At 43.3% G+C, this 15,825-nt stretch overlaps 2 protein-coding genes across 2 annotated transcripts; one reads left to right on the top strand and one right to left on the bottom strand.

The window, feature by feature from the left end:
* The first annotated feature begins 8,995 nt into the window (after window positions 1-8,995).
* On the top strand, window positions 8,996-9,607 carry LOC107461124 (putative F-box protein At1g67623). Its single transcript, XM_016079589.1, has one exon. It carries the CDS (start codon window positions 8,996-8,998, stop codon window positions 9,605-9,607), a length of 612 nt encoding a protein of 203 aa, XP_015935075.1.
* A 5,010-nt stretch (window positions 9,608-14,617) lies between these two features.
* LOC107461125 (uncharacterized) lies at window positions 14,618-15,340 on the bottom strand. Its single transcript, XM_016079590.1, has one exon. The coding sequence runs from the start codon at window positions 15,338-15,340 to the stop codon at window positions 14,618-14,620; it is 723 nt and encodes a 240-aa protein (XP_015935076.1).
* Between the last annotated feature and the right edge of the window lie 485 nt (window positions 15,341-15,825).

The following is a 15,825-nucleotide window of genomic DNA, read 5'->3' as shown; positions in this document are numbered from 1 at the left end:
AGGGTAGGATATTCACAAATTGACTGTAGGTAGAGTTAAGATTGAATTGTTTTTAACGTGCAAGTAGGGTAACTCTACCCTATTTTATCCATTGCCACATCTAATTATAGGTTCTGCCCTGTGCCTTGGAGGGAAAAAAATATGTCAGTCCAAGTAAGCAATACATTGATATTCCATCACGATTAAAGTTTGGTTTAGTAAAATTTCTATTTTTTTAATAGTAGTTTATAAAAGTTAACTTTTAGAAAATAGTTTTTTAAAAGTTATAAAATAATTTTTAATAAGTACAAACAACAATAAGTGTATTTGATAAAATAGTTTTTAAAATTTAAAAATATAAATATTAATGTAATAATTAATTTAAATATTAATTAACGTCGTATGAAATTACATTAGAATTTTAAATTTTGATAAACATATGACAATCTTAAAAAATTCCTTCTTAAATACTTTTAAAAATATCTCTAAATTTTAAAAACGGCAAATATAAGTAAAAGTGGGTAGGTCTACTCGACCAAAGATTGTGGCTCGACTCATTTTAGATTCGGCTCGTTTTATTAAATAGACCAAAAAAAAGTTTATAAATATATTTTTAAAAAGTTTTTTCAAAACTCACGTTTCCCTTGATCTCATCCGTAGTCATAATCAACGAAGATGTTAAATCTTCTCGTGGACACAAAACAGTATGAAAGAGTTTGAAGGGCACGGATTCGGTGTGCCGAAATTCTTTGGCACACCAATGCACATGGTGTTTATGTTTGGCTGATCAGTGCGTCATTTGAGGGTGGCCGTCGGATCTCTCTGTTTTTTCAATCCAATGGTAGAGATTACTCTTTCTCTCTCCTCCTATGATTGGTTACTGGTATAGGTGTGTCAGAGGGGTTAGTTTGCAAATTTCACTTTGTAGTTCGTTATTTTTGTTACAAGAAAAAATTAGTTGGGTTTATGTAGAATTAGTTTATCATGTTTTAAGAACTAAATTAATGGCTGTTAGTGATTCTGTTTAACGCCAAATCAGACATGATAGAGGAGGGCTGAGAGGGAAGAAAAAGCGCCGTGGACGTCGTTTGACGCATACAAGATAAGCTGCGATGGATACGTATTCGTCACTGACCCGTCAATGGAGTAACGGAGTTGCAGGAAGCTTTCTCCGGCGGAGTCACACTGCAAAGCTGCCTACTCTCCGAAATGCGGCCACTGTCGCGACTTGTTGGTTCGGAGGATGAAGATCTGCATAGCGTCCTCACTGGAGCTGGATTCGATCACCGTCGGATAACAATGAGTGATGTTTCAGCTTGATGCATGGCTTTGCCGGAGACGCCCAACAAGGAAGGATCGAAGCGGCGCGGGGATGGTGGGCGACAGGATGACGAAGGAGAAGCCCATGGTGTTACGGGTCGGGCGGGTTAGGTTAGAACACAGTTGGTTGAACTTGGGTCAATCGTGATGGGCCTCTGGATTTTTTTTTCCCTGAGATGCACATTTTTTCTGAAACCAATGCTGGGCTCAAGTGTTGGGCTATTAAAAGTGTTGTTAAAACTAGATAAATGGTCTAGTATGGTGGTCCTTTTCACCGCACGAGTTGGTGCGGTGTCAAAAGAGGCAAAGAAAGGAAACGATGAAGGGGGTGCAGAGGTGTGGTCTTTGTCGCCAGACAGGGCATGATCGAGTTTCCTGCCACTTAAATCCCAACAGCAGAATGAACACACAAGAGGGTGCATCATACTTTAGTGGTGAGGGCGAAGGTGAAACTGGCACAAGGGAGGACTCGTCTGCGGAGGATGAGGTAAGACTTTGCCAACAAATTTGTTTAGTCGTCTTTTTCAATTAATGTATTGCTGTTCATCGATTCCTAGTTCATGGCTAACTGAAAGTATCGTTGTAGCTGGCATGGGACGATGCATCGGACGTTGCCTTGGACGAGGGTTATGATTCACAGGGCACAATTTGGTAACAATTCATTATTTTTAGTGCGCTCACAGCTAAATCCAGTGGGAACGTGGGTCTTCAAATTAGACAAAAGGTTTGGTGATGCAGCAGGTGTTTTAGTTTCTTAGAAGATCATGCGTGATGTTCTATGTTTGGACAAACAATAGGTAGCTATAGAAAACTGTTTTGGACTGTTATACTTCCAATTTGACCATATCCAGGCCGCTATATGACTTTATTTTGTAACGCTCTACATTTAAACTGGAAATTATTGTAGAGCATCCATGGTGCTGTATGAATTGAAATTGCAAATTAGTGTAGAGAGCATCCATGATGCTGTGTGAATTGGAATTGTAAAGTAATCTAAGGAACACTGATATTTTGAAAAGTTCTTAGTTACACCGGTCATAAGATTTGTACAAAAAGTGTTAAGTCTAGCAGTTGCAACACATCAACAATCAGAACACAAAAATTTGTTGCCAAATCATAAAAGGCAATCCAAAATAACATGGTCAGCTAGTTCATCAACCCAGTTGGATTCATTCAAAATCAACAAATTGGACCAACAGCTCCACTTCTGGGTGGGTACTGGAGATCTCAAAGACGGCCAGCTTGGGCACACTTATGTTACACTTGCGCAAGAAACCCACCCACCCTTGGCTAATGGTGCCACAATTGTGCCTTCTTTCGCCCCCGTATTTGCTGTAGACGGCCCGGACGGAAATCTCCCCCGATCTGAGATTGACCATGACACAATCGTTGACGTCGTCTCCAAAGTGCGGCACATTTGGCTGGGCAAACCAGAATGGAGAAGGAGATGAAGTTAAGGACATGTGTAACATGAATGCAATGTGCATGCAGTCAAACAGAATGAAACGACAACTACTGACGATGGCATTATGAACAATTAGCATGCAATTGGGTGCTTATTTCCCTAAACAATGGAATTTAAGTATTTAACAACAGCATACATTACCAACAAATTTCTGTAATGAATTTGAAGTCAACAACCGATCCACCAGATAGCCAACCATTAACAATTAAGCAACAGCAGAGGACAGAAGATGTGGACCACGTAGAAGGGCACACATGCCAACAAAGTAAGGACCAGCGAAAGAACAACACTTTATGAAGACCATGTAGGCCGCCACATTACTTTTAATAGAGGGAACAGCAGGGGAACAAAACAGATAATGCGGTCCCGAAAGTTAAACAACGTAACACGTGTATATATAGTGGAGAGGGAAAGCCATTACCAGGAAGTGGGTGCCCAAGAGCCTTTTTGTGATGTGCATGATGAAGAAGGGGTGCTCGGACCGAAATGTCTGCTCCACCTCAGCTGCAGCTGCGCTCCTGGGGACATTGATGCACCCCGTTCGACGCCGTGGCGCTTCAGGAGCGCGTGTACGGTTCCGTGGAACCTTCGGGGGTGTGACGTCATCGGCTTCATCACCGGACGTAGCATACGTCTTCTCCACACCCGGTGACTGAAAGATGCGAACGCTGAAGTCGTCTCTGCCCTTGTGCTTGAACAGCAGAATGTTAGATGGTTGTAGCTTGTATTCACGATAGAACCTTTGCCATCCCCTGCCGAGAGTGATCTCTTTCCACCCGTTGGGTCTGCATGCAATCTTGTAGGTATGGTTTGACCCATCGGTGACCGTGACGTAGAGATGGTTGCTACCTTTGGGGAGGAGCCCATTCGGTAATGGTAGACGCTGCATATAAGGGCACATGAGGAGTCGGCGTAAGAGATAGAACAAAATGCGGAAAGGAGAGTCAGAAATAATGGAAAGAACAGAAGAGCAAGCTTTAACCTACCATCGGTCGCGACGGATCTCCTGCCGCTTTGATAACCCTAACGACGTCACGTTTCGCGTGTTCTCGTACCATTTTCTCGTCCAGGCACCAACAGAGAAGAAGGGGATATTCTTAGTTAGGAGAACACCAATAGAGTGGACAGCGTGTGAATCGAGCGGATATGAAGGGTGAATCCTATCTAATTAATTAATTTAGTCAAAGTTCCACCCCTTAGCACTGTGCGCCATCACCCTTCCGTGAAGTCTTCCTCGAGAAGCCAAAAAGTTTCGTCCCTGAAGAGGAGAGGAGCTTCGAGTGGGGTCGGGTATTAGGGGTTGGGTTTCTAGGCGAGTTCGGGTTTTCACTTTTGGGTCGAGTCAGTTTCACTGGCCCAATACCAGATAAAAAAAATGTTATTTTCCAGGATGACCAAACCAAAAAAAAAATTTAAAAACCGTAAATATACAAAATAATAAGTGTAATTATGAACAACTTACCTGCTTCCATCGACTACATCAATCCGTGCATCCATCAACAGGGCAAGGCTGACAATACGAAGGGATTTTTCACTGACCCACTCAAATGGAATGATTGATAAGATTAAGTTAAGGCTATAATTTAAATTTTGAATTCATTCGGTGGTTATAGCTTTTTTTAGAAATCCGTTTATTGCCCTTGGTATGCACCCACATTAATTCCTAATTAGTGTCCAGTCTAATCAGGTTTAAGGGTTATTTATTAAAAAGATAAAAAAATTTTAAAAGGCGGGAGGTGTTTCGCCAGATTAACGCGCGTACATTTACGTTTTTCACTACCCCCCAAAAAAAAAGCGCGTACTTTTCAAAGAAGGGAATCACACTGAGGTACGTACTTGTTTAAACCAGTCCCTTCGTATTCTTTGTTGATCCAAGCATTTTAGTTGGAAACAGGTTTATCCTTTATAAAGGAACGGAATTTGGCATAACATAACGATACGCTAAATGAAAATAATTCCGAATGTTTATTTCGGTAGTGTAAAACCGATTTGCAAGGATAACTCGATAGACAGTTCTTTCATAACGCACCCGTAAATAGTTGCCGAAATGTTTTGGAATCATGAGTTGGAAACGTTAAATGCTAACGGCTCGAGACAATTCCGTAATTTTGTTTAAACCGCTCAAACGACTTGTTTTATTTGGGTGAATTACAGGCATAGGGGCTGAGTTATGAGTAACAACAAACAATTCATGATAAGCAGAGAACGAACCGATGAAAGTAGATATAATAATCGCTACAGAGTTTTAATTAGCTTTTCATAAGATCAAAAGGACGGCGAAACAAACAAACCAGATAGATCATTCAAGGCTTTGGTTATGGACAAAAAACCAAAACAACATAAAGATGTCACCCATGTGAACCAGTTCAAATACCTCCGTCACTGTCTTCATCCTGCTCCGGTCGAACGCCTGCCTGGCGGGACAAAGATTTCTCCTTGGCTTTCAAAACATCCACGACACTGTTTGCCAGGAGTCGCCAATTTGAGCTTTCCGCCATCATTTCGGTTGCTTTGTCATACAGTCGTCGACCGGCCGCGTCATATTGTTGCAAGGTCCTGCGAAGCAACTTTTCCTCCCGTCGTCGTGCCTTCTTCTCTTCCTCCAGTTGATCCTCCTTTTGCTTCAATTTGACCATTAAGTCTACGTTCTTGGCATCGACCTGGAAGAGTTCCTCTGCCGTTTTTTCAATCCTAGCCTCCCATAACTCCTCCCTCCTGACAAGTTCGGCCTCAATGAGGTCAAAATCCATGGACTGTTCATTTTTACGGAAGATGTTGATCAGATTAGACATCGGCTCTTCCGTGAGGTCGACGGGACTAACGGTGGGGTCGGTGACGGTCTCCTTCGACATTTTCTCAGAAGTACACAGTGGAGAGAGCAGTGGAGGGTGGCAGAAATAAGGAAGAGGATAAGGATAGACGCAGAGGTGAGAGAAGGAGTTACGGCAGAGAAGAACTGGGAAAGAAGCATTGGGAGGTAGGGTTTGTCGTTAAGGGGCACGTATACATATACCGTGTAAATTGGGAAGCTTCGTCGAATAAACGAGTAATTAATGTACTTGGTTTATTTTTGGGAAAATAAACGATTTATATTTAAAAACTAGTTCGATGGAAGGAAAAAAAGGAACATTTTGCGGTTAATTTTTTTGGATATTGAAAAAAAATTGGTGTAATCCTTTAATTGATACAAAACAGCCCAAGAAATTGTTAACTCAATGGCGAGTCGCCGAAAAGCGTGTTTTGCGTATTTATGGGAAATTATTTCAATTTAAATCAACTCAAATTATTACTAACAATACAGGAGATGAGATGATATTGATAGTTAACCGCATCTGGATTAAACGAAATTATAATGACTAGAAGCATAGAATATTAATCTACCGAAACAATGGCATTCAAAATGGAAATGACTCAAATTTGGTTGTTGACGTGTAGTCGTCATTGGCGAGGAAGGATAAACTGATTAACAATTCAATATTAACGGATTTTCGAAATCGAACCGATGAAAGTAGATATAATAATCGCTGCCAAGTTTTAATCAGCATTTCAAAAGATCAAAAGGGCGACCTAACAAACAAACTAAATAGATCGTTCAGGCCTGCAGGCTTCGACAGAAACCAACACAACATAGAGATGTCACACATGTGCACCAGGTCAAATTCCTCCGTCCCTGTGTTCAGTCTGCTCCGGTTGAACGCGTAATGGAGGGGACAAAGATTTCTCCTTGACCTCCAAAACATCGACGACCCTTTGTGCCAGGTCACGCCACTTTGAGCTTTCGGCCATCATTTCGTTTGCTTTGTCATACATTCGGCAAACGGTCGCTTCACACTGTTGCTGCTCCATGCGCAGAAACCTTTCCTCCAGACGCCTTGCCTTCTCCTCTTCCTCTAGTTGATCCTCCTTCTTGTTCAACTTGACCATTAACTTCAAGTTCTCGGACCTGACCCTGAAGAGTTGCTGTGATATTGTTTCAACGCTAGCCTCCCAAATTTCCTCCCTCCTGACAAGTTCGGGTTGAACGAAGTCACATACCTGGAACTTTTCATCTGTACGGAAGATGTCGATCAGTTTGGACATGGGCTGTTCCTTGAGGTAGACGGGACTGGCGGCGTTGTCGTTGACGGTGTCCTTCGACATTTTCTCGGTAGTACACAACAGAGAGTGCAGTGGAGGGTGGCAGAAATAAGGAGGTGGATAAGGATAGACGGAGAGGTGAGAGAAGGAGATACGGCAGAAAAGAACTGGGAAAGAAGCATTCAGAGGGATAGGGTTTGTCATTAACGTGCATGTATACCTATATAGTGTAGGCCCTATAGTGTAAAGTGAGAAGCTGCTTCGAATACTTTTGTTTCCATAGAAAATGTGTAATTAATGTACGTTATTTTTTTTTTGAAAAAATAAAATATTTATATTTAACGAAAAAGAAGGGATAACAAATTTAATGTAGTTTTAAATTTAAATTTAAAGTTATTTTTCTGCGTTCAGGTTTTAAACCTACGTTTAAGATGTCTTCGATTCCTGTGCCAAACCAAAAAACGAAGCATCGGTTACAGCGGGCGTAAATGAAGGCGTGCGTGGCACGGTTCCTGACTTATCTGGTGAGCCGTTTTACAGTGGATAAGTTCACTAGCCAGTTTTCCTTCATCGCGTCTGGTGATCCATACTAACGACGGTCCTCTTGTAAACTTCCCCTTCCACCACCTATTCAATAAATTTTGATCAAATAGGATGAGATCTAGTGCAACCACCGAGAAAGGCAGAATAGGAGAGAAGGCCGGATATGGGAGAAGGAAAGGGAAAAGGAAAGGGAAAGGGGTCCCACCACGCGTCTGTCCGCTGACTCTTCTGCCTCGCGAAATATGGGAAAGAATTGCATCAAGGGTTGCATCGTCCTCGATCCAGGATCTGTTTAACATGTAGGTGACCTACAAGGTCTTTTTGGACACAGGCCGCTCATCTGCGGTGTACAAGGTGGCCTCCATGGCGGAGATACCCGTCGTGTTGGGTTATGACTTGGAGGACCGTCCTGAGGATGGGTTCCTTTATGTAAGCGCGCGCGCAGGAAATCCGGGCGCTATATTCTGTATAGGGATGAGAGAATTCTGCTGGATGGGCCGACACGTCGCTGGGGTCGACACCCTGCTTGAGGCCGCCGATGCGGGTGATGTCCAAGCCCGCTACATGTGTGCGATGCTGCTGCTGACGCCAGGTATTGGGGACGGGGCAAACGCTGGAAGGGGGGTTGAAATGTATGAGAACGTGCTGGCTGCTGGAAAAATGGAAATGTGCAGAGAACTCCTCAGGTAGTTGTTCGCAAATCCGCTGATTGGGGTGCACCCATCGGATCCAGGGAAGCCCGTCGTCTGCCGGTCAAGCGTCTGCCCGACCTGCGGGACCATGGGTGCTACCAACGATTCCTCGACTGTGTCCTGTGTCCACTGCCTTGCCGAGTTCGAGGTGTTGCATTTCTTTAGTCTATTTACTTTCAGATGAAGTTTCGCTGTAACCAAAGTTGAATGTATTTCATTGTTAATGAGTCGGGTGTTTGGGTCGGGTGGCCTTGTAAATCCCCGCTTTCGTGGACCAGATAAGTGACATATTCGAACCGATGTATATCACCGTGTTCAAACATTTAAACGGTCACACGCATAACCTTCGATAGAAGCACTATTTCATAACTTCATTAGCTAATAGGCCAAGCCGAATAAATAAAAAAAAAACGCGCCATAAAAGTTCAATATTAGCGTTGGGACTAAATAGTACAATAGTAATCCTAAACATACATTGCCGGGGAGGGGAGGGGTCGGTTTATGGTGTCTCTATCTCGTTGTTGCACTGACCCGTAAGACCTGGGACTTCACCTGTCCAGCAAAACGTCGGCCATCTGCCGTATGATTTAATTACGATAAATGCTTCTTTAATCAATATAATTATTATACTATATGAACGCATTGGTAAACGAAAACATCTAGGAAAACGTATGCGGTACTGAACCACGGGCAACCCCCCTCCCCCTACCCCCCGAACGGCAGTATATTAAAGGCAAAATGCCACAAGGGCATCTACAAATTCGTCCATCCTCCTTTTGTAATCTCCAATAATCCTTCCTTGAAGTCCCTCCAAATGGCCGGAAGTTCCCAAAAGGACAAAACGAAACTGGAGGTATCCATTCAGCATGAGTGTCTGCCGAATCTTCTTCCTCTCGAAATATGGTCGAGTATTGCCACGATGGTTGCATCGAATTCGATTGAGGATCTGTTCAACATGCAGGCGAGTTGCAGGTTATTTGCATCTGCATGCAATTCCGACGCCGTGTACAGGCACGCCTTGGTGTCGGTGTTGCCGATCGCTTGCTTCCTCGACTACTCCGGTATGCCTGCAATGACATTTCTGCATCGATGCGCCAGAGCGCGGAATCCGGCCGCTATGCTCCGCGTTGGGATGTCTCATTTATTCTGGTGTGGCCACCGCAGAGGTGGTATGCGGACCCTGACCGAGGCAGCAAAGTTGGGCGATGTGGAGGCCTGCTACATCGCTGCGATGCTGCTTCTGTCGCTTGGTGACAAAACAGATGATGAGGTCCGCCGTGGATTCGAATTTTTTTGCGTCGTTCGTGAGTCTGGCACAGTCGAAAGGTGCAGGGAGGTCTTCACGCAGGTGTTCGCCGGCCCGTGGTCTGATATACCCCCGGCGAACCCAGAAGAGTCCGTGTCTTCCTGTTTCGGTAGTTGCCGTACCCGTGGGACCATTGGTGATGACAGCAATCTGTCCAGTGTGGCGTGTGTGCAATGCCTGGCCGAATACGAGGTGCGGAAGTTCTTAGGGAGTTATTGCATTTAAGTAGTTTTGTAAACCCCGACGATGGAGATGCCGATCATGCTAATTGCTATGCGTACTGATGGTGTATTTTACCTTATTTTTGTAAACTTTTTTTTTGTTAAAGAACAGTCTTTTCGATCAATTATCATGTGGAGTACACAGACGACGCAATTAAGTCGTATCTTGGCCACAACTTAGTCTGAATAATTCTTTCTTCTTGACTGGGATATGATCTGAACCTTGCACTATTGAAGTGACGTTTGAATGGACATAAGACTGTAGAGTTAATCAACCTATTCCACCATCGGAAGGATTTTTCCTAGGGCTACGTATTGAGACCGCGACAGGGAATTTATGCAAAATTGGTAACTTGTATAGGCAATAGGGATTGACCGAAAGGGGTCATGTAAAAAAAGGGTACGGGATAAATTTTTTATGAGCAATGATGATATTTGACGATGGTATATAAAATCTGTACAGAGGTTGAACAACGATCATGCGGGTATGCTCCACTTGAACCACGAGATTGTATTCGCATAATATAACAGGGCCAGAGATTCAACACCTGTCCTTTAATGAACAAAATTTGCTTCAACATTTTAAGGAGTTTTTTATTATGTAAACACACTAAATGTATGTTTAGGGTTTTTAAAATACGTATTTCGTATGATATAAAAAAAGGACACCATGTCTGTATTAATTTGTTTTTATTAGGTATTAGCGTTTGGCTTCGTCGTAACGTAAATCCCTAATTGTGTTTCAACTAGGTAAGAACACGGAGAAAAGTATGCATAATTATATTATCCGGGTTTAAGTTCCACTGCAGAAGATCAAAAGGGCGACAGAACAAACATAGGAAATAAAAGGATCATACAGGCCTCGGCGGAAAACATGTCATTCAAATATCTTGCATGTGCAGCACATCAACTACCTCCGGCCCCGTCTTCATTCTGCCCGGCCGGATGACGACGACGACGACGACAGAGCAAAAACTTTTGCCTTTCCTCCACAACGTCCAGCCGGCAATTTATGCCTGTAATTCCTTCTCAGTGAGAACCAACTGTTGAAGGAGCGCGTCATTTTTTTGCTTCTCTGTTTTCAATTCTTTTTCAAGCCGTCGCTTTTCCTGCACCTCTTTCTCCAGTTCATCCTTCCTTGCCTCGAAGACGAACTTGGAGGCCATCAGCTCCACCTTTGCCTGCCTCAGTTCTGCATTGGTAGTTAAATGTGTAGCCTTTAAGATATCCTCCCTCTTAACCAGTGCCGCCTCAACGAGATCACAATCTGCGGACGTTTCATCTACGCGGATGATGTCGATAAGTGCGTCGATGGAGAGTTCCGCGAGGTCCTCGGGACTAATGGCGTGTTCTGTGATGGATTGCTCCGACATTTTCTCGGGATAAGAGGACGACGACATACTGGCAGTTATAGAGAAGGGTAGACTGAGAGTTGAGAGAAGGAGTTACGGCAAAGAAGAAGTGAAGAAGGGTTAGTAGTTAGTAGGGTTTAGTAGCGGACCCCACGCTCAGGAGTTAGCGTGTACTTCAAGCCGAATTAGGTTCAGAAGCAGGTGTACAGGGATGCCAGGGTCAGTTGTAGGGGTGTGGTGTACAAAGTTAGATAGGAAGAAAATAGTTTTGTTTTGTCAAATCAACCATAAAAAAATGAATGCATTTAACCGAAAATAAAAAATTTACCATATTATTCGATAACTTAATTTGATGTGATCATTGACGGTTTTTAATCGGTTTAATATTCCATAATGTACAGAATACGACATGTATTTAATTGTTTTATCTGACACTTTCCAATAATAACGATTAATGACGCGCTCCATTAAATTTGCAAACAACAAAAATGTCGTTCACGTTTCCCAATTCCCATTTCTCATTTCCGGATATCTACGCAAACTGGAAAATGAAAACCAGACTGCCCACCTGCGTTTGGCAAAAGGATGCCTCTTCTAATTGTATGTATAGGTAAATATGGGTCTAAGTACATAAATTAAATGTACTAAATATCCGGTATTAACCATAATGTTGGGCAACAAAACGAGTTACACGCTAAGCCGTAAAAATTAACTAATGTCGGTGTATAATCTAATGTTGGGCAACGAAATGATTTACGTGTTATACCGTTATTGTCCTTTTTATTTTTCCTTGACCGGCCGGAGAGTATCCGTCGCTGTGTTGAAGTAGGAATTGCGGATGCTATACTCCGACAGGGGTTGACAGAGTATTTCTGGTTTGCCCGCCGTGGCATTGGGATGGAACTGCTGTCTGGGGCCTGGACGGAGGGCAGCATCGAAGCAGGTTACGTCTCGGGCATGTTGCTACTGTGTACATAGCTTCATCCGAAAATAGAAAGAAAAAAAGAAAAAAAACTCAAATGCTGCAGAAATTATATATAATTAAGAAAACCGAGTTTTACGCAGGGGTTACAGAACATGAAAAGAACAGCTAAGGAAATACGGAAACACAGCAAATAAAGACTTGGAAGGTAGATGCCGTGGGTCATATAGCCCCGACATCGTCTCCATTCTGCCCGGCGGTTTCCTGATAGTCAGAGCCATCTGCCGTTGCCGCAGGTTGACCATACAGTTGGCGGACCAATAAACCTACCTTGATCTCCACAACCTCAGGCCTGCCTTCCATTTCACGCCACGGTGCCATCTGTTGCTGTTCCCTTCGACGAAGATCGGCAATTTCCGCTTTCAAAGCGTTTGCTTTGTCTTCGAGTTCGCGAACGGTGGTTTGATGTTGTTCCATCTCCGTGCGCAACTTCTTTTCCAACCGGCGGCTTTGTTCCAGTTGATGCTTCCTGATACTAGCCCTGACTTTTGCGGTGACTACCTCGATCCTCGTCGTCCTTGCTTCGTCTTGTGTCTTACGAAGACTATCACTCAGAAACCTCATCCTCTGTTGGAGGGTGTTGATCAGGTCTGCGGTCGGATGTTCCTGGAGGTCGCCCGGACTAATGGCGTGGTCGTCGAGGGATTCGTGCGACATTTTGTCGGATGAAGACCGGGAGGTTTGGTAGACGATAACGGCCCTTGAAGCTATGACTTTTCTCCTGGCAGAGGTTATGGATAAATATAAGGAATGGTTATGAATTGTGATGGACTTGTGCATTGATATACATTAATGAAAATCAAAATTTAAGTTAACAATAAATAAATTAATACATTTTAATGTGGTTAATTAACGTACGTATGCTATTCCTTGAGAAAATGAAGATAATAATGCACCTGGTGGTTTTATCGATAAACGAAGAAAAAGCCTGGGAAAACTTAAGCTGCATCGATTGCACAAAATCCGCTATGATTGCAAATCTTGACAATGTGACGTTAGAGTAGACAGGAAGGGCTGAAGATCTATGGACTGCTATAAATAACGTGGCAGACAGGACTCGTGTTGATCTCATAAAAAAAAACTTTATTACTTGGCTATGCAACCAAGGGTCACCGAATGTGAGGTCAGTAAGTGGAAACAATTGTATTTCCCATAAGTTAAATTTTTAATACTAAGTAGAAAACACAAAAATAAAAATGATGGCAAAACGAGACAAGCAGTACCAAAACGAGTCAAATAGTTGGAAAAATTATTACATAATAGTGATAATACATATATTACATAGGATAACCAAAAAAATATTGAGAACCCATTCCTATCCAATCAGTCAAAGAGGTGGACAAACAGGATCAATTCATAATCAGCCCTACAATGCACGCACGGAATATGAGCAGCACCTCCGTCATCGTCGTTTACGTCCCACTCTCTTCCATAGCGTTGATGGCGGTAAATGGCACCCATGTTTCCACGGCTTGGACATGCATGCGAAGAACAGACTTGATTCTCTGCGTCTAGCCTTGGCAGGCGACGCAGGTGTCTCCACGTCCCCTGGACAACGCCGCAGAACACCAATTTGCAGTTTGTTAGGACATCGGCCGCTTCAAGCCCACGAAATATTTGTAAGCCCTTGTTCTTTGACTTCGCGTCGTCGCGTAGCATCAGCATCATCGCCACTGTGTACTGGGCTGCCGAATGGCCCTGGGCTGCGACAACGTGCATGGTTTTCGTCCCCGCAAAACGACACCCGCCTAGGAAAAGGTCAGACACAGCAGACCGAAACAGAACTTCCAGGTGCCCACTCTACCTGCATCGCGCTAAGAAGTTTCTTCCCGGCTGGTGCATGGGACTCACACTCCACCATCGTTGGTCCCAAATTGGAATGTTGGCGCATCTGTAAACGAAATCTTCATCCCCTACATTACGTGCAGCGGTGTACAACATCCTGAGACTGCACAAGTCCCTGACGGACTGTGCTGCGGTCCTTCCGGCAATTAAGGTCCATACATCGTGGGGAAGGTTGGTCGGGCCTGTCGGACGATACATCTCCTCCCCTTGTATTGAGCGCCCTCACACGATAGATAAATGGTCGGTTATGTGTAAGTAATGGATAACAGAAAGGCTCCAAGCAGTTATCTCAATGGCTGTTGTTTACGGGGTCTTTATAGTCACCCGGTGCCGTGTGCGATGGTATCCCATCGGTTGTGTACCGTGCATCTACACCTACTCAGCTACAATCACGTCGTTTAGGGAGCCTGCCGGTTGAGTTTTCCGTCGGCTCACACAAGGGTTTCTTAGCCAACACGTCCCGTGTATTCTTATTTTTTAGTTTTTTTCATTTTTGTTTAACTAACCGGTCAATAACTTCCCTTTAAAGTTAGGTTTTTTCCATTTCGTCGCTTGGGGATTCTCAAATATATTTTTTTTGCTCTTTATGTTTTGTTATATCAGAATTTAATGCTATTAATTAAGTCTAATATTTTAATAATATTAATTGACATTATTTAGACATTGTTCAAAATTCTTGTTGTTTAACTATAATTTTAAGATATCTATATGTAATAAGTATCCGTTTACCTAAATAACATTTATATGGTAATAAAGTAGATAACCGCTAATATTATACGTCCATACTAAACCGAAGTATTATATGTCAATAATAATCCTAATATGCATAACAATCCTAAACCCTAGCTATGTCAACGAATCGTTCCACCTCGTAGTCGGCGCGACAACGAATGCACCGAATATGGTTGGCGCCTCCGACACCGTGGATGGAGCCCCGCTCTGCCGCCCTTCGGCGGTAGTCATAGAGAAGACCCATGTGGCATCGGGTCAAGCATCTTGTCGAGTCACATACTGTATGTTCTTCTCCCTTATCCGGCATTTGGACTTCATCTGGCCAAGAAATTGTGAGGACTGCGAAGCAACTCGAGTAACATGCCGGGAGTAAGTTACACGCTTCGAGCGTGCGAAATAGTTCCAAACCTTCTTTTTTGGCGTCTCTGTCGTCCCTTTGGAGGAGCAACTCCATTGAAAGTGCGTACTTGGCGGCGTCCAGCCCATTCCTTGCTACATTTTGCAGCATTTCCCATCCGACGGTGTGGTTACGTCTTATGTAGAGCTCCCGCAGTGCCTCCCGAAACAGAAGTTCCGGGTGACCAATCTCAATGCACCTCTCGAAAAATCTTCGCCCAATAGGGTCCCGTATCCACACCCAATTCATGTCATGCAGAGGTGGTATGACAACCATCCTGAGCACAGTATCGTCGTCGCCTACATCACGCGCAACGCAACATGTCATACGGAACCTGCACAGGTCCTCAATCGATGTCGTCGCGACTTTAATGGCTATGACGACACAAACGTCGCGGGGTAGTTCGGAGGCGTTACAGAAACGCTCCATTAAAACTTTCGCTTGGACTGGGGCCTCCTAGTGTATATACTTCACAGGATGTTATCCAGTGACCAGTGGTTTTGAGAGTAGGAATGCTAGTATATTTATGGATAAGGGTCGCCCTTTGGAATCCAATTCCCTCGGACTTAACCGAGGCATCATTTCGTTGGCGAAAATCCATTTAAGTTTTCCAAAAAAATAAAAAGGAAAAAGGATTCTACGAACTTGCATTGTAAATAGAAATAACATTGTTAATTGAGGACATTTATTAGATTTGTCGTTACGCGCTGCTGCGTATTTAGTCGATGGCTAGGAGCGTTAAAATTAAATCTAAGTAAAATATATGCTAACTAATCATCATCGCATTCATATGTATAAATATAAATAAAGAAAATTATTCCTGAAAATTGCAATAGGCGTACATGCACGAAAGAGGAAACATGAAACGAACGGCCGTAAACACAGAAAGTCTTAATTTGCGAGTAACATAAACT

Source organism: Arachis duranensis, chromosome 8 (assembly GCF_000817695.3).
Source record: "Arachis duranensis cultivar V14167 chromosome 8, aradu.V14167.gnm2.J7QH, whole genome shotgun sequence".
Classification (NCBI taxonomy): domain Eukaryota; kingdom Viridiplantae; phylum Streptophyta; class Magnoliopsida; order Fabales; family Fabaceae; genus Arachis; species Arachis duranensis.
This window is presented reverse-complemented; position numbering and strand designations above follow the sequence as displayed.